The 22,214-nt window shown below is 59.0% G+C and overlaps 1 protein-coding gene across 8 annotated transcripts in view; it reads left to right on the top strand.

The window, feature by feature from the left end:
- Positions 1-1,000: 1,000 nt before the first annotated feature.
- ZNF185 (zinc finger protein 185 with LIM domain) overlaps positions 1,001-22,214 on the top strand; it is a 69,567-nt gene continuing 48,353 nt past the window's right edge. For 4 of the 8 annotated variants that reach the window (XM_027098055.1, XM_027098060.1, XM_027098054.1 and 1 more), the window contains exons 1-11: positions 1,001-1,132; positions 13,235-13,313; positions 13,500-13,623; positions 13,841-13,906; positions 16,051-16,089; positions 16,193-16,270; positions 16,788-16,853; positions 17,650-17,736; positions 18,459-18,542; positions 18,796-18,837; positions 20,165-20,248. In XM_027098055.1, coding sequence (XP_026953856.1) covers positions 13,280-13,313; positions 13,500-13,623; positions 13,841-13,906; positions 16,051-16,089; positions 16,193-16,270; positions 16,788-16,853; positions 17,650-17,736; positions 18,459-18,542; positions 18,796-18,837; positions 20,165-20,248 — 704 coding nt within the window. In that variant the 5' untranslated portion in view covers positions 1,001-1,132; positions 13,235-13,279. The remainder of the gene's footprint in view (positions 1,133-13,234; positions 13,314-13,499; positions 13,624-13,840; positions 13,907-16,050; positions 16,090-16,192; positions 16,271-16,787; positions 16,854-17,649; positions 17,737-18,458; positions 18,543-18,795; positions 18,838-20,164; positions 20,249-22,214) is intronic. The other 4 variants (XM_027098056.1, XM_027098058.1, XM_027098062.1 and 1 more) reach the window with 3 other exon arrangements.

Here is a 22,214-nt window from a genome sequence, read left to right on the forward strand (position 1 = left end):
CTGTTGCTCCATCGTTTTGATCCTGTCATCCCCATAGGCCAACTCTGTGCGGTCTCTTGGACAAGCCCCACGGGTAGGATTAGGGGCTTCTTCTGACGTTCCCTCCATCCTAGCCCCCAGCCCAGTGCCTTAACCATCACAAGTACTCCGCAAGCATGACAATGACACAAGTACTCCAAAAGCAGGACTGAATGACACTTATCAAACTGCACTGGCAAGCATGACAATGACACAAGTACTCCAAAAGCAGGACTGAATGACACTTATCAAACTGCACTGGCCCTCGGGGTCTGCCTGTGTCTCCCCACCCGGCTTGTGGGGGTGGCCTGGCTGGCTGACAGGGTGTTCACTGCAGTGTCTTGGGAACCCCAAGTCCCCCCAGGATGGTTTTCCAGGGTGAGAACTTCTCAGGCGCGGCCGGGGAGCAGGCTTTTCCACTTTTTTCTCCTTCCCGGCCTCCGGGACTTCCTGCATGATCTCAGCCGACAGCCCCCAGCCCCCCTCCCCGCCCCTGTCTGGGATCTCCATCTGTAAAATGGATCTAGGAACAGTAGTTCTCGACAGAATTAACCCGCAGCATCTGTGCAAGTCATCGCCCCGAGCGGGGGCCAGATCGCGTCGGGCGCGGGCAGGGGCGCAACTGGGCAGCCCAGGCTCTTCACGTGGCGGAGGCCTCCCAGCCCGGGGCCGCGAGCCCGGAGGAATTTGCCTGGAAGTTTTCCACCGCGGCAGAGCCTTCCGGAGCTCGCTTTGGGCTCGGTGCGGGGAACCCGGGCCTTGATTTCTCCAGCAGCCCCGCGGGGCGGGGCCGGGAAGGGGCGGGCGGGCCGAGGACACTGGCGGGAGAATGCGCGGAATGTGCCAGGCGCATCTACCTACCCCGGGAGAGGGCAGAGGAAGGGGGCCGGCCGAGGGGAGGGGCGAGGGGCGAGGCTCAGGCGCAGGAGAAAACCTGTTTGTTCTCCTGCGGGCGGAGTCCAGTCCGCTCCTCCTCGCCGCCCTGCGCGCTCCACGCCGCGCCTCGCACCCCGCGTCCGCTGCCCGGCCCGGCCGGCGCTGCCCACCTGAGGGAGCCCGCGCCCCGCGCCCGCCCGACCCTCCGCCCGCCCCGCGAGCTGGGCACCTGTGCCAGGTAGGACTGTCGAGTCGCCGTTGGCGCGGCCGGCGGAGTCAGCGCGGGGAACCCGGCCAGTGTTGAGCCGGGTGACAGGGACAACTCAGGACCTCAGTTTCCCCATCCATAACCTTCACCCTCTCTAAGCATCCCTCCCGGGCTTCCGCCGGCTGAGGCAGGGTACTTAGTTTTCTGGTTTTCACTTTGAGCAAAGAGACTAAGGAGAGAGGCACCTAAGGCTGGCCTGGTCCCGGCGTCCTCACTCTTTCTGGAAGAGAGGGTTTGATGGTTAGTAAATGGCCTGGACCCAGGGTGCTGTCTCACGTCAGCTAGTTCTCCCTGTGTCCATTTTATAGATGAGAAAACTGAGACCCAGAGTCCAGCTCACCCTGGAGCCCAGAGCAGGAGGCTCACCGGTTGCTTGTGATGAGCATGTGCTGGGCACAGGGCAGTCCCTGAAGGGCCACTGGGAAGGTAGCTTCTCAGACAGAAGGCGCCGAATCAAGCGCCGCTGGGTGTTATCGACGGGATCTGCAGTGAGCAGGCTCTGTGGCTGGATTGTTTCATGGGGGCAGGGGAGCCAAGAGCCTTGTCCTCTTTGGAAAGGCAGAGTGATACCTCTGCCTTGGAAAGAGACTGAAAGCTCAGCTGCTCTGTCCACTCTGCTGCTTCTGAGCCGGGGGCACCCAGGCAGCAGCTCCACGGTCCAAGGGGGTAAGACACTAGGTCGCTTCCCACCGGGGGCTGCTGGGGTCTCAGATGAGGTCGGTGGTGGTTGTGCCTGGGGTTTGGGACATCTGAGGCGCGTTAGGAATTGTGTTCGCACTGAGCCATTTGCACTTAGTCTTGACATCGTGGAAGGCCGCATCTCAGGACCACTCAGCGAACCCTGAGAGAGAGCCCCTCGCAACCCACCTAGCGGTGGTTCAGGCCTCTGGCACCTGGACCCAGTCGTGCCTGGGCCTCATGGCCTTTTGGACTTCTGATCGTGGTACCTGGCTGGGGACAGGGGGCAGGGCCCCATGGGCCAATAGGCCTGGACAGTGGGGAGTGGCTCTGGGTTCCCACTCCCTCCTCACCAGGTCACTTAGAGCTGTGGTGGAAGGCGGCAGGGGGCAGCTCAGAGGCCCTGCTCACCACTTAGAAGCAAGTGGCCGGGAGGTGGATGCACAGACCAGGAGCCAGCTTGCAGGTAGGCCTTGGTACTTGGCCTGTTCACCTCATCACCCCTGGGCCACCCCAGGATGAGAAGGAGAGGATCCACCTCACCTGCCCTCCCCCCACTTTCCATCAATTCCCAGCCCCAGCCCGTGTGCCTTCCTGGCCTGGCCTTGAGAAGCCGGGGCCGGGCTGGGGGCTCTGTACTCAAGTGTGGGGATCTGTTCACCTCCACCCTCTGGACACGCACAAGTCAGCGACAGAGGAGGCATAAGCCCGAGGGGCTGTGGGAGTCTGGGGTAGGGGAGGATCAGAAAAAACTCCCTAAGCCCTCGATGTTCCACCCGGAGCTAGGCAGCGGGGCGCTGGAGAGAAAGCAGGGGCAAGCCTTGCCCCAAGGAGACAGGCGCTCAGTAAAGAAACTGTCCAACCTCCTTTCCTCGCCAACTCGAGTCCAGATTCCAGATGGAGTGCAGTGACCCCAGGAGCAGCCAGTGCTTCACCTCAGCCTCCTTCAGCCTGCCTTGCGTTTCTGCTTAGCGCCCCTGTGGCCTTCTAAGACCAAGCAGGACAGAGACTCTGGGCCCCCAGCAGCGGGCCTGGGACCTGGCTACATAGACATTGGCACCCGGTCCCCAAACTGCCCTCAGCTGCATGCCCAAAAAAGTTTCAGATCTGGCCCAGTGCGCTCTGGGAGCCTGCCGTCTCCCATCCCCACTCAGCCTCCACGGCTGACTGATCCCTTTGGTCTGGATCTTGCTTCAAGCCACAGCTCATAAGGTGCCAGCTCATGCGTAACACCAGCTTGCTTTCTGCTTGCTGAAAGCCAGGCCCCCTGGCATTGGACAGGACCGTGAGCAGCAACCCGGGTGTTCGGGCCCCTAAGGTTGGGGTCCATCAGGGCTTCTGCGTCCATTCCTGCTGCGCCCATAGAGAGCTGGCCGATGCCAGGACAAGAGCAGCCATGCAGGGACCCATGCGCCTGAAGTGACACTCAGGAGAGGCTGGCATCTTTGCTGCTGAGGGTTGTGAAGTGGCGACGGGAGATGGCTGGTCGTAGGGTGTGTGATGGGACACAGAGGCGCCTTTACAGCCTAGCGGTAAGAACGCGGCTCGGAGGTCAGACTGCGTTAAGACACCAGCTCGGCCACTGTCTAGTTGTGCAAACCTGAGTGCGTCACGAAAGCTCTGGAGGCCCCAGGTTGTCACCCGTATGCTGTCAGAGCTGTCCTCCTGCAGGAGCCGTGGTCGCCAGGAGTGGGGTTGAGGCCGGATTGGGAGGGTTGTGGCCTCCCCACCTGAGGAGAAACTGTTTTAAAATCGCTGCTAGTCTATGCCGACGATGCATATTGTGTCTACCCACAGTTCAGTGATTTGCTACAGAACACTTAATTCTTGGGTCATTTCTGGATGCCTACTAACATCTGATTTGCTTTCTTTGACAATTTTCAATGTTTTTCTTTTTAACTTTTATCTTGGATTAATCAAAAGCTCACAGAAAAGTGGTAAAAATGGTACCAAGAACTCCCTTATCTGCATCCCCCAGTGTGAACATTTCTGATCGTTTTCTTCAGGAAGGGGGAAGTTGACGTGGGAGTACTTGTGTGACTGTCACCTTCCAGTGGTCATGGCAGGGTCAGGAGGTGGGCAGGGCTGGTGTCAGTTCATTTTTCCAAAGGGAAACTGAGGCGCAGGGAGGAACTCAATACTCATTTGAGGATTAGGAACAGAGCCAGGCTACCTTAGCTCACAGATACGCATGTCCGTATTTGGCGCTGGGGCCCAGGGCAGACTGAGGGCTGAGGAGGACAGGGGTAGGGAAGCAGGAGGGGCAGGGCTGCGTGGAGAAGGGACTGGAAAATGAAAGGACGAGAGGCCCTGTGGGTGTCATTCTCAAAGTCTAATGGGGGTTGGGAGAACAGGAATTTGCAACTTAAGCCCACGTCCCCGGTGACCTGGATGCCAGAGGGACCCAGGGGCCACTTTCAGAAACACTGCCTAGGCTTTTCCTGTGGGGAGGGTGCTCACTTCCCATTTCAAGAGGGAGCCGGGCACTGGGGCTGCTGGTGGTGGCAGCCGAGGTGGCTGTGGGGCTGTGTGGCACACCCTGGGTCCAAGAGGAGGCCTGGCCTCCAGGGCCACCAGTGCGCAGGCCCCACGCTGCTGCTGGTTGTCTCTGGCAGCCCCTGGCCCTGGCCACGTCTGTGGGCACACCTCGGGTGCTCGGTCCAGCAGCCTTGATCTGGTCCCCGTGATCACTGGCTCAGCTCGCCACTTTCTGATGACTAGGTCAGTTTCCCACGGAGCTTGATGGTGCAGAGAGCAGGCCCGAGGATTCCCAGCAGCAGAACGGGTATCCCTGGTGTAAATGCTTACCTCAGGCAGCGCCCGCTTTCAGACTGAAAGAAGCAAAACAAAACAAAACAAAAAACCAGGACTTGCCTTATCGCTTCTGCCCAGTGAGCTCCTACTCATTCTTTCATTCCTTCAGACGGCCCGAGCCAAGGGCACCTTCCTGGGAAACGCGGTGCCGCTCTAGGCTCCTGTCTGCCTGTCTGCCCAGCACCTAGCCTGGCTTCCACTTTCTCTAAAGGCTTATGGAATAAATGAATATGTGGCCTTGGGCAAACACTTTCTCCTCTCCGGGTCTCCATATTCTCACCCAGAAGTGCGGACAGCGATAAGAGGTCGGGGTGGAGCTCAGGGGACTCTGGGTCTGGGCTGGACAGGAAGGTGGGAAGGGAGAGGGCAGCGCCACTCGTGATCACCTGTGACTAGGACAGAAGGCATCAGCCTTGGCCAGTGTCAGTCAGGGGAAAATGGAAGGGACTTCCCTGTCACCAGGCCTGCTCTGGCAAAGGCTGAATGGGTGGCAGTAGAGAGGGTGCAGGGGTATTCCTGGGGTGGGAAGAGTTGTGTGGGGTGGAAGTGGGCTCCAATGACCCCTGGGTCCCTTTCAACCCCCTTGACTGTCTGTGTGCAGATGTGGATAGCATCCCTGCCCCACTGGGATGAGCTTAAGACCACCTTGGTTCCGGGCTGCAGAGACAACTGGGGTGTGTGGTGGGAGGGACAGAGCCGGCCCAGGCCCCACAAGACGGCTCCTGGGCTTTGTCTGGGCCCCTTCTCCTGGCACGGCAGGGGAGGTCGCGGCCCTGGGAATAGCTCATGTGCGTGGTTCCGGCAAAGGGTCCTGCGTGGGGTGAGGCCCATGCATGGGCCCTGCTGTCCCCAGCACGTCGGCCCCGCCCAGCCCCCTGGCCTCCACAGAGACATCTCAGAGGGTCCTGCCGGAAACCCTTGCTGGCCCTCGTATCTGGCCGGCTGAGCGCTAGCAAATGGGCACAGGAGTGGCGTGTGGCTGGGTGGCTGTGGCTCCTTTTGTCCTCTTGGGGCTCCAGCTCCCCACCGCCCGGAGGGAGCTGACCAGCCTCAGGTGTCTGCCTCCCAGGGCCCCTCTGGTGCTGACGCCGAGAAGTCTAGATTCTGGGGTGTTGGGGGTGGGATGAGGGGAGGTGAAATTCCAGACTTTCATGCAGAAGTCATTTACCTGTAAAGCACATTTACAAATACTCCCCCCCAGTCAATGCATTTTTTTTCCATATTACATTTTCCCTCTCTGGAACCCAAGTCTCCTCCAGCTCTTTTTTCCATGTGGTACGCCTCCTTCCTGCCACCCCTTGGCTTCCGGGCAGGAGGCCTGGGACTGGAGCATCACGGGCCGGCGAGATGCTCCACTCTGTCGCTCGCACAGGCCAGAGAGGCCAGCCAGGGCTCCCGGGAGCTGTGTGCTGTGCAGCCAGCTGAGGGGCTTGGACATAACCCAGCTGCTCAGCCATCGATCTGGAAGGCCTCTGAAGGGCCCCTTCCCCCTGGACCGCTGCTGAGCATCTCCGGATCCCAGGAACCCCTGGAGGAAAGCAGCCCGTCTGCTGGCTGTCCTCTTGCCGGCTGCTGCGACTGGGAACCAGGATGTCCTCATTCATGAGACGTGCTCTCAGGAGACTCCTCATAAAATGGGACGTTTGATCGTTCCAGCCCTTTTGGCCTGGGGAATCAGGTCAGCTGACCCAGTGCTGGCGTAAGTCAGCCTGGGTCCAGACTTTGACACCCAGCCAAGTGTGTGCCCTGAGAAAGGACTGGACGAGGACACCCAAACAGGGGTCCCCAGCCCCCTCATACGTCCTGCCTGGGGCCTCAGCGTCGCTCATCTGGGTCCAGGCCTTCCTTAGCCCAGCGCAACCTGGGCCCTCCCTACGGCGCTAGACCTTTGACCTCCGGGGATGTTGCAGAGGAAGGACAGGAGGCTGTGGCCCTGGTGATGAGCCGCACTGAAGCCTGTGCCTTACCCCCACGGCCAGGGGCAGGGGTCAGGGAGCGCTTTGAAGCTGGGGCTTCATCTTCAGCCACAGGGGGTAAGTGACATGTCCGGTGACCTTTTCTGACAGAACAGGACTGGGACTCCGTGTCTCTTGCTCTTTCCTTTGCACCTGAGTTGGAAGAAACAGCATGTGTGCCCCTCCTGTGAAGGGACAGATGATGGGCCTGGCCAGCTCATCTCTGAGCAGGCAGTGTCCCCACTGCCCCGTCAGCTTTTGTTTCTGCTGCCCCCTTCAGCTCAAGGGGCTGCCAGGCCAACTGTAGAGGGAAGCTCTCTAAGGACGGACAGGGTGGGTGAAGGCACCTGCTGCCCGTTGGGTAGAGCCAGGGCTCTCCAGCGGGTGGGCTTTGACTGCCTTGGTGTCACCCGTCCCCTGGTGGTGCAGACTGCCCCAATTCTGGGACACCTCATTACCCTGAAGGGCCTTGAGAGGGGCCTCTCACGGGCACTTACACACTAGGGCAGCCCCCAGGTTGAATTGGGCCAGGAGGGAGGCGTGGAGGGACTCTGGCCAGGCTGTTTGTCGTAGAGGGCCAGAGGGGACAGGTGTGACAGCTGAGGTCCCCCTGGCAGGTTTTGTTTCTTCATGGTTTAGTCATGACACCCCATCTGGAGCCAAGGCCCCATGGAAGGAAGGAGTCTCCTTCCTCCCAGGCCAGCTGTCTTCTCTGAGACCCCCCGACAGCACCCAGCTGAAGGCATCAGAACTGGCTGGGTCCGCCCGTCTCAGGAACAAGCTGCTGGGAAACAAGGGACTTTTCGCCACTTCACCTCTTCCCTCCCGCCCCAGATAGGAGCGCTATGTCTCTGCTGAAGTGATGGGGGAGGCCATATTCGGGGCCCTGCGGCTGTTAGCAGTCCCTGCCCCCGAGCCGCATAAAAATGCTCGCAGACAGAGCTTTACTGAAATACGGCCTAAAGTTGGCCCAGCAACCAGCCCCCGGGGGGCCCGAAGCCTCAATGACATCTTCCAGATGTCCTCGTCACATCTGTATTTGGTCACTGGGCTTGGCTGCGTGGGTCACACTGTGACCACACCTAACGAGTCTGCCCGGAGCTGAGCCGTGGGCTCTGGTGCCAAGAGACAGAATCGCGTCTGATCCCTGCCAGCCAGAGATGGGGTCCCGCAGAAGGTCGATACATGTGAGGAAACACAGCCGGGCTTCCTGTCAGCTCCCTGGGTGCAGAGTGTCACAGCTCACCTCTGGGGAAGAAGCCCTGCCCCTCGCTCTTCTGCCAGTGGCGCACCCATGCCTGCCTGTTCACAGTGGCCAGCGCCCAGCATACGCACCTGCAGACAAGCCCCAACAGCCGCGCCCTCTGGCTGCAGCTCCTGTGTGTGAAACGGTGTCCTGTGCTCCTGGAAAGCACGGCTAAAAGTGTTTTGTTCCTCTTCCGTCGCAGTTTACCTAGGAGGTCCCTGCCTGGCATCCAGCGCTGCCCCCCACTCATCTCACTGCCATCCAGGGTGGGGCAAGAGCAGTCTCTCAGCCGCCATCTCCTTTCACACAAGGATCCTGGGCAGGGACCGGGGGGCGGGACTGCCTGCGTTCTCAGGCCCGTCCTTGGTGTCCTTCCTGTTGTCCGGAAGAAGCCAGCCCGTCCCAGCTGTGCCGGGGGGAGCCGGGAAAGGTGTGGGGAGAGCAGCCCCAGGGGAACTTGAGGGCGCCTCTGGGAGATGCCTCCTGGGCTGAAGCTCGGGGCCATTTGTCAAGTTGGTAGCTGCGAGGGGAGACGCACAGAGGCCTGCTTGGGAAAGTGGATGTGCACGACATGGGGTGTCAGGCAGGCCGGCGATTCTAGAAAACTTTCTCTGAGTTAGTTTTCTCATTTTGGAGGCACAGCACATCCCTCCCTCATGCTAGTCTGCCTGCATCAGCTCTGTTGGCCTCTGATGCCACCAGGCTCGCTGTGGCCGGGACCACAGGCTCCGTGCACGCCCCTCATCGGCTCCTTGCTTCTGTCTATCCAATCAGGGCTGGAAGCCCTTTCCCTGGGAGTTAGCATGGGAAGGGGTCCTGCCGAGTGAGGCTACATCTAGTGAGGATCCAGGGCTGTGCCATGAGGGATAGCTGCGGCAGAAGGTGGCACATAAGCCACCCGTTCCTTTGGTGGCCCAGGCCGGGCCCTTGGGCAAGGCGATGTGAGAATTCCTAAAGAGTCAGAAGACTTCTCCCTCTCAAGGTAGAAGTGGGGCCATCGTCCTGAAACGGCGCACAGAGCGGCTGCCCTGACTAGACCGGGGCTCACATGGGCCATTTGGGAGGTTAGGACACCCACCAGCATCCAGACACCAAGCCATGGCATGGGGCAGAACTGGCACCAAATCCCAGCAGTGGCACACGCTCTGGCTTGGAGGCGTCCTGCCAAGAGGAGAGCCGGCGAGTAGGTTCACGGGCTTGGCGGCTCCGCACCACTTCACAGATGGGGCTCAGAGAGTGGGACAGCACTGCAGCCGTGTGAGGCCCCTTAGGGACGAGGAACAGAGCCGTGAGCCTGCTGGGCGGGGCTTGCTGTCAGGCTGGGGGGCCCTTCCTGATGGCAGGCCTCGTGCGCCAGGAGGGCCTAGGACGGTTTGGGAGAAGCCCAAGTGCCCAGACGAAGAGGAAGACTGGAAGGCCTGGGCAGCTGGGAGGACTCCTGCCCCACTTTATTATTATTTTTTTTGCGGTACGCGGGCCTCTCACTGCTGTGGCCTCTCCCGTTGCGGAGCACAGGCTCCGGACGCGCAGGCTCAGCGGCCATGGCTCACGGGCCCAGCCACTCCGCGGCATGTGGAATCATCCCAGACCCGGGCATGAACCCGCGTCCCCTGCATCAGCAGGCGGACCCTCAACCACTGCGCCACCAGGGAAGCCCTCCTGCCCCACTTTTGAAGGCCGCTGGAGATGGAACATTCCAGTGATGTAGCGTCCATCTTGCCTCTTTCTCCACCTTCTGCGTGGGGTGAGTGGGGAGGTGCAGAACAGTTTCTCTCTTCCCAGGTCTTCTTGAATTTTGCATCCTGCGTCTCAGGTGCAAGCCCTGGGCATAAGAGACCTTGGCACGTTGGACGTGGAGAGGGTAGAGTCCGGGGCTGCAGGGCGAAGGCTGCCCAGCTCAGAGAGGATGCTGGAGTCAGGAGCTCGGAGTTGGTAGTGAGGCTGAGAGTCCAGGCAGGCACCGTGTGCATGGCTGGCCTGAGTCCAAGAGTCTTCTCCCTGCCGCAGGTGTGAGCCAGCTGCTGGGACCATGTGCCGTGCTTTGCAGGAATCATACTGGTGGTGAGCTGCCTGGACCCCAGGATTTTGCTCCAAGGAGCACTCCGTGATGTCGTGTGTGGGGTCAGCAGGGCTACTGTGCAGCCACAGCTGGGGCCCAGATTCTAGCTGGGCCCGCCACCCTCTGAAAGTGTTGGAAGTGTGGCCTGGGGCCAGTTGCCCAACCTCCCCGATCCCAGTTTGCTCACAGTGAAGCAGGACGATGGTATACTTACTGCTGGCGGGTTGCCCTGGTGCCTGGACTAGATGCTGGGACCCCACATCCCAAGGCCCCATGGACGGGCAGGACCAAGGCTCCAGTCAGCCAGGCTGGAGGGGGTGGTGTGGGTCCTCGATGCTTGGTCAGTTCTCCCCAAGTGAGGGAGGGAGCAGAGAGCCTCTGCACGTGCAAAGCGCCTTCATTCTCTGCTGCTGTGTCTCCTGTGTTTTTGAGCCTGCTCCCAAGGGTGCTTCTGCAAACTATTTTTGTATATGTCCTTTCAGTTGTTTCTTTTCCTGGGCATTTTTATGTAACTGTATTTTTAAGGAAATGGAAGCATCCCAGTAGTGGGATTGCCGGGTCGTATGGTAGTTCTATCTGTAGAATATCGCATATATCAATATCATTTGTGATGGGCACATATCATCTGCTTGAACAGTAGATCATAATATGTTTAAATACAACTGTTGGGAATTTAGATTATTGCCAAATTTTCACCATCATATTCTACACTGGAATGACACCCTCTTGTATACTGTGTTGTACTTATGCACTTGAATCCTTAGGAGAGGTTACTGTGAGGGGAACTGTTGGATCAATGAGCTTGCCCTCTCCAAAGCTTTTGACGCACGCGGAGACCTGTCCTCCAGAAAGATGCCCTGACTGACCTGCCCGCCAGCAGTGTTTGAGAGCCGCCAGGAAATGCCCTCCTGAGTGGTCCACCCCCCATCCTCCAAAGCTGCTCGTGTCTGCAGTGAGGGTTTTCTGGTTGCCCACGGATTGGGCGGCTACTTTGCCCTGCTTTCTGAGAAGGGTCAGAGGAGGGGAATGGATGGTGGGTCTGAGAGGAGACCTGGCTCAAAGGAGCGGTGGCGCTATCGGATAAGTTAGGAGCACGGCCCCCGCCAGCCTCCAGCCCAGCGGCATAAGCAAAGGCGCGGGGACTGACTTCGCAGGGCCACGTTCCAGGGATGCTGAGGCATGTGGTCCGCTTGGAGCGCACTGTTGACATTGAGGTGTGAGAAGTGGCTGGGTCGGAGGACTGGGGAGTTTGCCCCCAGTCTTGGAGACAGTGGGGGACCAGCAGGAGGGATCAGGGGCCGATGAGTGCTGCCAGAAGGAGGCACAGATGGAAACCAGTGGACCAAGGAGGAAGGCAGAAGTCACTGCAGCCTGAACCAGCGCTGTTGTGGGGAGGGAAGGCAGGCAGTGAGGTGGAGGGAGAAGCCAGCTGTCCAGCCGGGACATAGGTTCAAATGTCATGTCCATCTGGCTGGGACTCATCACCTTAAAGTCTCCTTGTCCTGAAGCGCTGCGTTCTTCTTCAGTCCCATGAGGAGACTCTACTTCCTGACTCAGATTTCTTGTTCCATGAAAAAAGACACTTGACTTCTGAGATGAGGCGCCGGTCCTGGTCTTTGTCTGGTGAGGTGGGACAGGAAGCTGTAAAGCCAGCCCTTGCTGTGGGCTCTCGGGCGCGTCCCTGCCCCTTTGGCTTGGGGGTCCCCAGTGGCCCCTCTGCCTCTGTCATTCTGCATGTTCATGCATCTGCCCTGATTTTGGAAGTAAGTGGCTTATTTGCTTCTGATTTGACAGAAAATTTCTAGGCAACATGGCCAACAGGCTTGTTGAGGGGAAACTGATGAGCTAAGGTCCAGAGGAGGTGAGGGACTCCCCCAAGGCCACGCGGTCAGTCAGCAGCCTCAGGAGACGGAGGGGCTGAGATCTCAGGCGGCCCAGTGGGGCCGTTCCAGGGGCTGCTGGGATGGGGCAGCTGGGCAGTGTGGTCCGACGGTCACCTATGGAGTGAGCTCTGCTCAACAGAACTCTGACGTGGCAGCCTTGGTGCAGGGCTAGGCACGCGGGGCTCCTGTTCGCAGTGATGAGGTGCCGTTCCTGGCACTCAGAGGGCTCGGGCCTGCTGGGCTGCTCGTTCGGTGCAGTTTATGGGAAATCCAGCTCTTGCTGACGGGGCAAATTTGGTTTCCTCTTGGCCCTCTGCCCTGCCCGTTTTAGTATGCCCGTGACCTCCGTGAAAACATTCCCGGGACTCTGCCAGCTGGCAGCATGGCCCGGCTGCTCAGGGCCTGGCCCTGGAGGGGCCCAGAGGGGGGCAGGCCCCTAAGAGGGAGGTGGCTGTGCCTTAGGACTGTGTGGGCAGAGCCAGGGCCCCTGCTTCCTGCCACGCCCACTAGCTTGAGGCCCAAGGGTCACTGCCTTGACTAAACCCGTGCTGGGCCAGTCCCATTCTGGAGAGCCGACTTCCTCACCCCAGCGCCTCCTGGAGCTGGAAGGTGTCGGGGACCATGACGGCCCCCCCTTCACGGGCCGCAGAAGGGCAGCGCCTGGCTCAAGGGCAGAGAGGAGACAATGGGGGAGGGCAGGGCGAAAAGACAGAGAGAGGAAGAGAAAGCAGAGCACAGGACGTTCCCTTCTTCCCCAACATGACCTCGTGCCCGAGGGTCACTAGGAGTTGGCAGTGGGGCCCCAGGCTTTCCCCACCGGAGATGGACCCAACCCCCGAACCACACGGGGCTGACACCTCCAGGCTGTGCTTGTGCTGATTAAGGACCCGCGAGGGTCTCTCCCAACAAGGATAGGTTGAGAGTCACGGCGATCTTTGCTGTCCTGGGGAGTGTTGGGCAGTTGCAAGAACAGTGGTGCCTTCTGTCCTCCCAGCAGTCCTGAAGGGTAGACACTGGGTCAGGCTGGAGAGGTCAGATGACCCGTTCAAGGTCTGTCAGATGACGACTAAGGAGTGAGAGAGACGGTCCCCCAAAGCGACCGTCCCCCAGCCTGTACCCTTCCTTCCCCCATTCCTCCTCCTGGGTCCACCAGTGTCGGCCACTGCTTCCACCCCTCCCCTACACTCGCTGGGCGGGAGTCTGGCCATCAGAGGTTTCTAAGAGAGTTGGTGGTCTGCCTGTCTCAGCCATCTCTCCAACAGAGAGCCCCTGGCAGGCCATGCCATGCTTCCCAGTGTGCAGCCCAGCGGCGGCCTCTGCCCAGACTCCACCCAAAGGACAGTCTGCATGGTCTCAATTTGCCAAGGACCGTACGGTGACCCACGAGCCATTATAAATGCATGAAGTGACAAGCCATGTGCTTGCCTTTGCCCCCAGGAGCCCTGTTGAATCCACCGAGAAGGGACGTTCAGAGCAAACACCATGAGTATCTCAGCTCTCGGAGGAGGCAGCAAAGGTGAGGCCTGGGTGCCCTCTTGTCCTGGGCTTGGTACGTGGCTGCCTCCTTCCAGGCCTGCCCTGCAAGGCACAGCACTGCCTGGGCAGCCGAGTGACAGCAACGTATTGGGAGGGCTGGAAAGGAGGCCTCGGCGTCCTGGGGCTGGGCTCCACTTCTGATGCTGCCTGGCCTTGCCGCCACCAGGGAAGCCTCTCCCACCAGGTGAGGAGGAACGCAATAATGTCCTCAAGCAGATGAAGGTTCGGACCACGCTGAAGGGGGACAAGAGCTGGATCACCAAGCAGGATGAATCGGAGAGCCACACCCTGTAAGTCCAGGAGGCCAGGAGGGCCGGCAGCGACAGGCTGGGCGTGGGGTGGCACTCCATGGGCCACACTCAGTCTAAGTCACAGGGTGAGAAAGGCGCGGCTGCCAGGGCGTGCGTGGACGCAGGCCAGGGAAGGAGAAGGTGAGACGGGAACGGTGGGCCAAGTTCCTGGGGTACATGTAGTGGCCGCCCTCTTTTGTGTCCCCTCTTTCCTCAGCGAGCTGCCCTCGGGCCGGAGTCGTGCCATATCTTTTTCTTCAGCTGGGGAGGTCCCGAAGGCCAGGTAAGAAGTGGTGCCCAGGTGGCCGGTGGGTGGGCCCTGCGCTGCAGCCTTTGGCGGACGCTGAGTCATTTGAACTCCACAGGAAGGATGGCTTTTCCACTCTGCTCCTTCCTGGGAAAAGGAGTGCAGGAGTCACTGGGTCCAGGTCCATGGCTTCAGCTGTCAACTGGGATCAAAATTGTCACTGAGCATAATAATAAAGTCTTAGCTCCAAAATGCGAAGTTCTGCCAGAGCATATGGGATTATAAAAGCAAATGCGTATTCTGCATAATACACATTATCAGGCACAGGGCCTCTCACCGCTGTGGCCTCTCCCGTTGCGGAGCACAGGCTCCGGACGCGCAGGCCCAGCGGCCACGGCTCACGGGCCCAGCCGCTCCACGGCACGTGGGATCTTCCCGGACCGGGGCACGAACCCGTGTCCCCTGCATCGGCAGGCGGACTCTCAACCACTGCGCCACCAGGGAAGCCCAGGCACATTTTTAAAAGGGCAATACCCACAGGTCTGGACAACTTCAGTTTTATGCAAATTCTGCTCTAAGACGTGCTTACTTGTCAAGTGCCAGGGGAGACTCACACACTTGCCCCAACTGTCTCCCAAGTTCAAGATGACATATCTTGACAGCTGGCCGAGGGGAACCAGCTCTTCTCTCTGTTTCAAGGACTTTTGCATAATGGCATCCAGGGAGGCTCTGAAGGGTGGGCACATCCTGCCCGTATGGGGAGGAACTACTCCTGAGAAGTGCGGGGTTAGGGTTAGGGGGACCCCTCAATTCAGGCTTGATCCTTGCTTCAGAGAGCCAGCAGTTAGCAGTTGAGTGCAGGGCCAGTGCCTTCCTGGGGTGGTGGTACAGGCAGTGGCAGCAGCTGGAAGGCAGGCGTCCAAGTTCACTGCTAGCCACAGGGGCTCCCTCCGGCAACTATGCACTTGCCCGTAATCTCTCAATGACTCAGCACCTGTTACCTGCCAGGTCCTGTGTTGGGCACAGAGTACACAACCCTCTCCTCAGGGAACTGACATCCTCACCAGGAACACGGGCACGTCCTGAGTAGAGAGATGAGCGTGAAAGAGAGAATTGCGGACTGTGATAGCGGCAGTTGGCCAGAGCCTGAGCACAGTTCAAAGATAATCCATTCGTTGGAGAGTATGTTTACTTTGGGGGTGCAGTTCTCAGCCTGGGCTTTGGTTTGGGAGTATATTTGGAAAACACGTGGGATGAGTGACCTTTCTTTCTCGGGTTCCACTCCAAGCGTTCCTGTAACTTGGTCACCTCCAGGAGGCCATGCCCTGTTAAGGACAGGGTCCATGGGGATGGAGAACACTGGGGCTCTGCACTGCCCTCCCAGCTGCTCCAGCCCCAAGCTCCCCTATTCCTGGACAGAAGAGCCATCTGCCGAGTCTTTGTCTCCTGCCTCTGATCCCAGAACTCACAGCCCTGCTTCCCCAGCACTACCAGCTCTTGCCTGCCCACACCCCTCACCCGAGTCCTCTGAGCCCCCGCCCAGGCGGAAGGTGCCCAGCACATGGAGTCTAATGTTTTCCAGGCACTGACCAAGCCCTGGCCGTGCCTTCCGGTCCTAAACTTCCATCAAGCCTTGTGACGTGGGCATCGCACGGGCTGGGGGAGGGGGGCTCAAGCGGAGCGGGAAGGAAAGGGCGGCTGGCTCCTGCCTGGCTCTGCCCCTTGGGCCCTCATGAGTCTTCCTGGAGGGGGCTGGGCAGAGTAGGGGGTCAGATCAGGTTAGGGGCTCTGCCTGACGTCGCCTCAGCCCCAGACCTCTGAGCACAGAGCCTCCAGCCTGAGCTGGGTCAGCTCTGAGAGGGGAGGGGAGGAAGGCTGTCAGAACAGGGAGAAACCGGACTTTGGAGGGGACACCTCTGTATAAATGCCCTTCCTGGGCACGTGCTGTGAGCCAGGGCCCAGAAGAATCGGCCTGGGGTACCTTTCTTGGGGGGCATGAGGGAGACAGGCAGAGCAGGACAGGTAGCCCAGCTAGGGGTGCAGGCGTGGCTGGATTTCTTGCGAAGCAGCTGGCCACTGTCGCTCCCCTCATTCTGCCTGCACTGGGACACCCAGCAGCCAACCCACTTTGCCGTCACTGGGCAGCCTGGCTTCACACCATCCTTCTTCTCCCTTGGCAGGCCCCCGAGCGCGAGGGCTCCCACCGGCTATATCATCCGGTAGGTGACCACAGGACCCTGCCCACCTCCCCATGCCCACCCGCACTGCCCCCAGCTTCTCCCAGGGGTCTCACGGTGCTGCTTCTCCCGGGCTCTCTTTCAGGGGAGTGTTCACCAAGCCTGTAGACAGCTCGTCTCAGCCCCAGCAGCACTTACCCAAGGCCAACGGAGCTCCAAAACGGTGTGTTCACAGGGTGCTGGCCAGTTGGCCCGTGAGAGGTGTGAGGGCCCAGGCCACGCTCAGGCCAGAGAGAGTCCTCTGCCTGTCACTGAGGGGGTGGGGGGGTGGGTGGCAGGTGTCTTCCTGTGTAAGGCAAGGCCCTGGACCACTACCAGTGCCCTTGTCCTTGAGACAAGGTCACTGAGACAGAGGCACCGGGAGGAGGCTGGGTGGGAGCCCTGACTCGCTGATACCTGCCCTGAGCTGTGTGCTTTAGGCCACCTTCTTCCCGACGGGCTGAGCTGGCACCGGGCTGAACCTGGGCTTCATCAGAAAAGCAGGACCAAGGTGGCTGAGGGGTCTGTGGCAAGAGGGCTGCTCTGCACAGCTGTTCTGGGTATCTGGCAGGGCTGAGAGCAGAGAGGAAAGGGCGCCAGCACCCCCTGTCCACCTGCCACATGCCCGCTGGGCCACGTAGGCAAATCTGGAAGCAAGAGGGCCCTGCGGGTGGACTCACAGAAATTCCTTGCCTCTGCAGCACTGCCGGGCCTCCCCGCCCCTCCTCCTCCGGCTACAGGATGACCACAGAGGATTACAAGAAGCTGTGAGTATGCAATCACAGACTCAACTTGGTTCCCTCCTCCAAGGACGAGCCCGAACCCTGGGCCCGCTGAGGGCAGCTGGCTGCTTGCCTCTGGGCACAGCCAGGTCTGAGCACAGCCCAGGAGTGCAAGTTCTGTCGGCCTGACATCCCTGCCAGTTGCCACTGTGGCCTGGAACCCACCAGAGGTTGACAAGCTCCAGAAAATTGGACAGTGTGCACATTGTACTTCTGATCTGAAGCAAAGCAGGGGCTGTAGGAAGCTTGTAGAAGGAGCTAGTGGGTCTGGGGAAAGTGTCATGGGTCATGGCCCTAGCTGTTTCCTGGGCTGGGCCGAACTGGGCGGGCACCTGGTGAGCCCAAGCATGCTGATGGCCCTGGCAGCCAGTCACCTATGGGCACTTGGTGCCTAACTCTGGCTTGCTTCTTCGATATAAATCTTTGGGATTCCCTCTGGAGCTCCCCTTGTGGCCCCTGTCCAAGCCCCTCTCCTGTGTGCCCAGGGCCCGCATTCCCAGGGCCCCACGTCTTTATATTGTTTGTCCCTTGTCACCATCATCCAGTGACACAGAGCAGCTAGGGAATCTTTCTGGAGAAGGGATGAGGCTTGAACTGGGTCCTGGGGTACAGTAAGGGTTGGAACAGGGACAGATAGCAAGTGTAGCTTTCGAAGAGAAAGAAGCGGCGCGAGCAGAGTCCAAGGGCAACCAAGCCGCTGAGGGTGGCGGCCTGTGACAGGGAGCAGGGGCAGACGTAGAGGGAGGAGCGGCCATAACTGCCAGCTTCTTCACCCCCGCAGGGCACCCTACAACGTCAGGCGCAGCTCAGCGTCAGGGGCTGCTGAAGACGAGGAGGTGCCCTTCTCTTCTGATGAGCAGAAACGGAGGTAACGGTGCCTGCTGGGCGTCCCGTGGGCCGGGCGGGGCTCAGGTCTCTGAAGCCTGGTGCACCACATGCGGAGCATCGGTGCTGGTCTATTGGCTGGAGGGTCGCTGCCAGCACAGGTGGCACTCCTGGAACCCCAGAACTACCCACTCAGTGCTGGGCCAGCCCAGGGGACCCTCTTATGAACCTTCTAAGAGGGCAGAACCTAGGTAATGAGGAATTTCTATAGTTTGTTAAAAAGGTTCCTGAGCAAATTGGACCAAAATAGGCAGTGCGTGGTGCCCTGGTAGAAGCGTCCTGTATGCGCCTGGGGGCAGGGCCAGGCTCCAGAGGTGCCCACGCCCCTTGTCCCAAAGTGAGGGTTGGATGTTTGGGCAGCAGCTCGGCTCCGAGCTCAGCCTGCCCTCACTCCCAACATCTGCTGGCCCCTCCGTGACTTAGGAAACACACCAAAGCCCCCCACACTGAAGGCCCAGCAGACAGGCAGTCCTAAGGGCAGAGTCAACAGTAGCAGGGGTCCCCAGGCCTCGGAGGTACCGGGGAAGAGCCGAGAGCTCCAGAGCCAGGCTGCTGGGCATCGACTGCCCACTCTGCCGCCCTCTAGGTGTGGGGTCTTGGGCAGCTCCCTAAAGCTCCCCCTGCCTCCCTAGTAGCTGCCTGGCTAGGCTGGCAGAGCAAGCCCTTCCTCATGCCATCAGATGCCCCCTCCCTGTGCCACCCCAGGTCAGAGGCTGCCAGCAGTGTGGTGAGGAAGACAGCTCCCCGGGAGCATTCCTACGTCCTGTCGGCGGCCAAGAAGAGTGCCAGGTGAGCTGTGGCTCAGACACCAACCCGCTCCCTGCTCTGGGCCACTTCCTTTCCCTTCAGGGCTCTGGTCTTCCTCTGGCTGGTGACGGGCGGGTTGAGAGGGCCCTCCTAACCAGACCTTCTGGGACTCTCAGATCTACTTTCTGGAAACCTGAGAGGTCTGGCTGCCGCCATCAGGGTAGGCAAGGTGCTGGGAGTGATGTCACCTGGCTGTGGGTTCTGCCCAACTTGTCACCTCTCTGCCTTCTTCCAGCAGCCTCGCCCAGGAGACACAGGCCCCGTTCATCGCAAAGAGGTAAGTGTCGGCAAAGGGAAGGTCTTCCATTGGCAGGGGTGGAGTGTGGGGAGAGCAGGCACAGGGTGGGATGCGGTCACTGTCCCTGAGTAGGGGGAGCTGTGAGGGGCTGGTGGCTTCTGTTTGGAAGCCAAGGAAGCACGTGGGTGGCAACCAACGCTGCGTAGGCAGGGGCTTGGCTGAGAGAACCCGGCCCCCGACCCAAGATGGAGCTTTAGGTGTTTCCAAGGCCTCTGGGGTTCTGCAGCAAAAGTAGCTACTGGGCTACAGAAAAGTCGTCCCTTTGCCCTGTTGCCCACCCTACCAGGGGTGGGCCGGACAGTGCCTTGGTGGGACGGATCATTGGGCTGGAGTCCAGAGGCTTGTCATTGGGGGCGCCTGCCTGACCAGGCCCTCGGAAGTGACCATGACACTGGAGATGGACCCTAAAGGGTGAACAGGGTTCAATGGGCCATGATCGGGATATCAAGACACTCCAGCTGAATGAGGGAGGGATGGTACCATCCGTTGACAGGACATCTTCTGGGAAAGGGGAGTATTTGGGGAGGAGAGGGAAGAAACTTCTGGCCAGTTGAAATTTAGGGGTATTCTACTGGGTAGAGAGGGAAGATATCCATGACGAGCTGAGGACTGAAAAACAAGGAGGACTCGGCATACCAGGTGTTCCAGGCAGAGAGTGGTGGCAGCATGACGGGAGTGACAGATAATGCTGTCCTCCTCCTGGCTGCATGAGGTTCCTGGGACTGTGATATCAGAGTACCAGAAACCGGCACTTTGCGGGAACTGGCACAAGGTCCAGGAACAGATTGTCTCCCAGTTCTGGAGGCTACAAGTCCGAGATCAATGTGTAGGCAGGCTTGGTTCCTTCTGGGAGCTGTGAGGGAGAAGCCATCTCAGGCCTCTCTCTCGGCATCTGCGGTTGCCGGCAGTCCTTGACTTGTAGACACATCACTCCTATCTCTGCCCCCATCATCACATGACCTTCTTTTCTCTGTGTGTCTGTGTCCAAATTTCCCTCTTATAAGGACAACAGTCATGGATTTAGGGCTCACCCTACCCCAGTGTGACCTCATTGTAACTTGATGACAAATTGATTGCAAAGACTCTATTTCCAAATAAGATCACATTCCCAGGTTCCAGAAAGACATGAATTCTGGTGGGATGCTATTCAACCCAGTGTTCTGCCCTTATCCCAAGCTGGAGTTGCTAAGCCATAAACACCACTGAAAGAAAGCATGTCCTTCAGGGTCTGCAAGCTCCGGGGCAGCTTCGCAGGCCAAGAGTGCCCTGAGGATAGCGGTGCATCTGTTTCTCTTCTTGCCCAAAGGATTGAGGTGGTGGATGAGGACGGGCCTTCCAAGAAAAGCCAGGACCCACCTGCTCTGGCGCGATCCCCTCCCGGCTCGAGCAGGTAATCAATTGCTCATCTCCGCCCAGGGCTGGTGACTGCCAGGTCATCTCCCTACAGGACCTCAGGGTCAGTGTCCCTGTATGCCCAGTGACAGGATGGGGCCCAGAAACCAGTAAGGGCCTCTCTGGCTGGATGTCCTGGGGTTGAAAGGCGCAAAACAGCCTGGTCTCCTGGGAGACAGTGCTTCGGTCTTGTCTGTTAGGTGCTTATCTGTGTCAACTTAACCCTTCCACCACTGAGTCCAGTGGCAGCCACAGCATCCCGAGGAAAAGTACCAGCTGTGGGATGTGAGGGGGTCTGTGGCCAGGGCACTAGCCCTGCTATTCTCAGGTGGGTGCCAAGAACTGGCTCTGGCCTCTGAGGCCATCAGGTGGGAGGGTCTGGCAGCGGGGTGACAGGGCAGGGACAGGCTGAGCGTGGGTAGTCTCACTCCACGTGGGGCTCTGATTTGCCCTGATTTCTGAGCCCCAGAGTCTCCGGGCAGATAATGGCTCTCTCTTGTCTGCAGGCCAAAGGCAATCAATACCTCCTTGTACTTTGAGCTGAATCATGCTAAGTCCTGCCGACAGTGCCACTGCCTCTGGGGCTGTTACAGGTCTTGGAATTGCCACTGCATGTCCCACACGCCCCTCCCCGACTCAAGCCCCACAACCATTTGTATGTGACCTCGGTCCTCGGGGCCGCCTCTTCTGTGCCGGGAGGGAGACAGGACACCCTAAGAACTTTTGAACAAGTAGGAAAATTTGAGAGCTCTTCGCGAGGTAGCATTGATGGGACATGGTGATTGATGGAACATGGGGGCTTAGTTTGCCAGAGCTGCTGTAACAAAGTACCACAAACTGGGTGACTCAAATAACCCAGTTATTGTCTCCCAGTTATGGAGGCTGCAAGTCCAAGGTCAAGGTGTTGTCAGGGTTTCTCCTTAAGACCTCTCTCCTTGGCGTGTAGACGCCTGTCTTCTCCCTGCGTCTCTTATAAGGTCTTCCTCTGTGTGTCTGTGTTCTGACCTCCTCTTCTTATGAGGATATTAGTCGTATTAGATTAGGGACCACCCTACTCAAGTACGACGTCATCTTTATTATATCTGCAACGACCTTATTCCAAATAAGCTCACGTTCTGAGGCACTGGGGATTAGGACTTAAATATATAAATTTTGGAGGGGACACAATTCAGCAAAAACAATGCACAGCTCTGAATTCTCCTTAATTTCTCTTTTGAATAAAAGAAAGCGATTAATGTTGGTTTCAGATGCCTTCTGAAAGAACACAGGAGGAGGAAGTAGGTTGTGCTATATTCTCATTTGAGAGGCATTTTAACATTTATTCCAGAATATTCCTTTGGATGTTCACTACCCGTCACCTGCTGTCATAGCAAGATGGCTGTCTGTCCTGCTCAGGCTGCCATAACGAAGTCCCCCAAACTGGTGGCTCAGACAGTGGAAATGTATTGTCTCACAGTTCTGGAGGGTGGTTTATGGCAAAGTAGGAAAGGAGAGTTTCACAGCCTGGTCCCCAGGCCCCTCCGCAAGCGTGTCCCTGCCCCATCCCCCTTGGCTTGGGTCTGAAGGTCAGCTTCTCAGCCACCTAGGAGGGGCTCCCCTGTCTAGGCACCAAACCCTTCAGGGACTTCAGAGGGGAGCAGAAGGAGTGCCGCACAAGGATGCCCTGTCTTCCTCCGGACCCCTGACCTGCCTGGGTGCCTCAAAGGCTTCTCAGCACCAAGTGTACAAATCTGAGCTCCTGTCTCCACCATCAGCCCCCTCCCCTCCCCGCTCCACCACTCACCTGTGGCAATGGACCTCTCTCCAGGCACCATGGGGCTGGTTTCTTGGGTTCAGCTCATTTCCCCACCTTCCAAACTGAGCTCACTCAGATACCTTCTGTCAGCGAAACTGGCCTGTGTGAGAGCCCCAGGCCTGGCTGCTGCCCCATCACAGCGCCGCTCAGGCTTTCTTGGCTCTCTGCC

The sequence above is a fragment of the Aethalodelphis obliquidens genome, unplaced genomic scaffold, assembly GCF_003676395.1.
Source record: "Aethalodelphis obliquidens isolate GAN/ISIS:26980383/991018 unplaced genomic scaffold, ASM367639v1 scaffold118, whole genome shotgun sequence".
Lineage (NCBI taxonomy): Eukaryota > Metazoa > Chordata > Mammalia > Artiodactyla > Delphinidae > Aethalodelphis > Aethalodelphis obliquidens.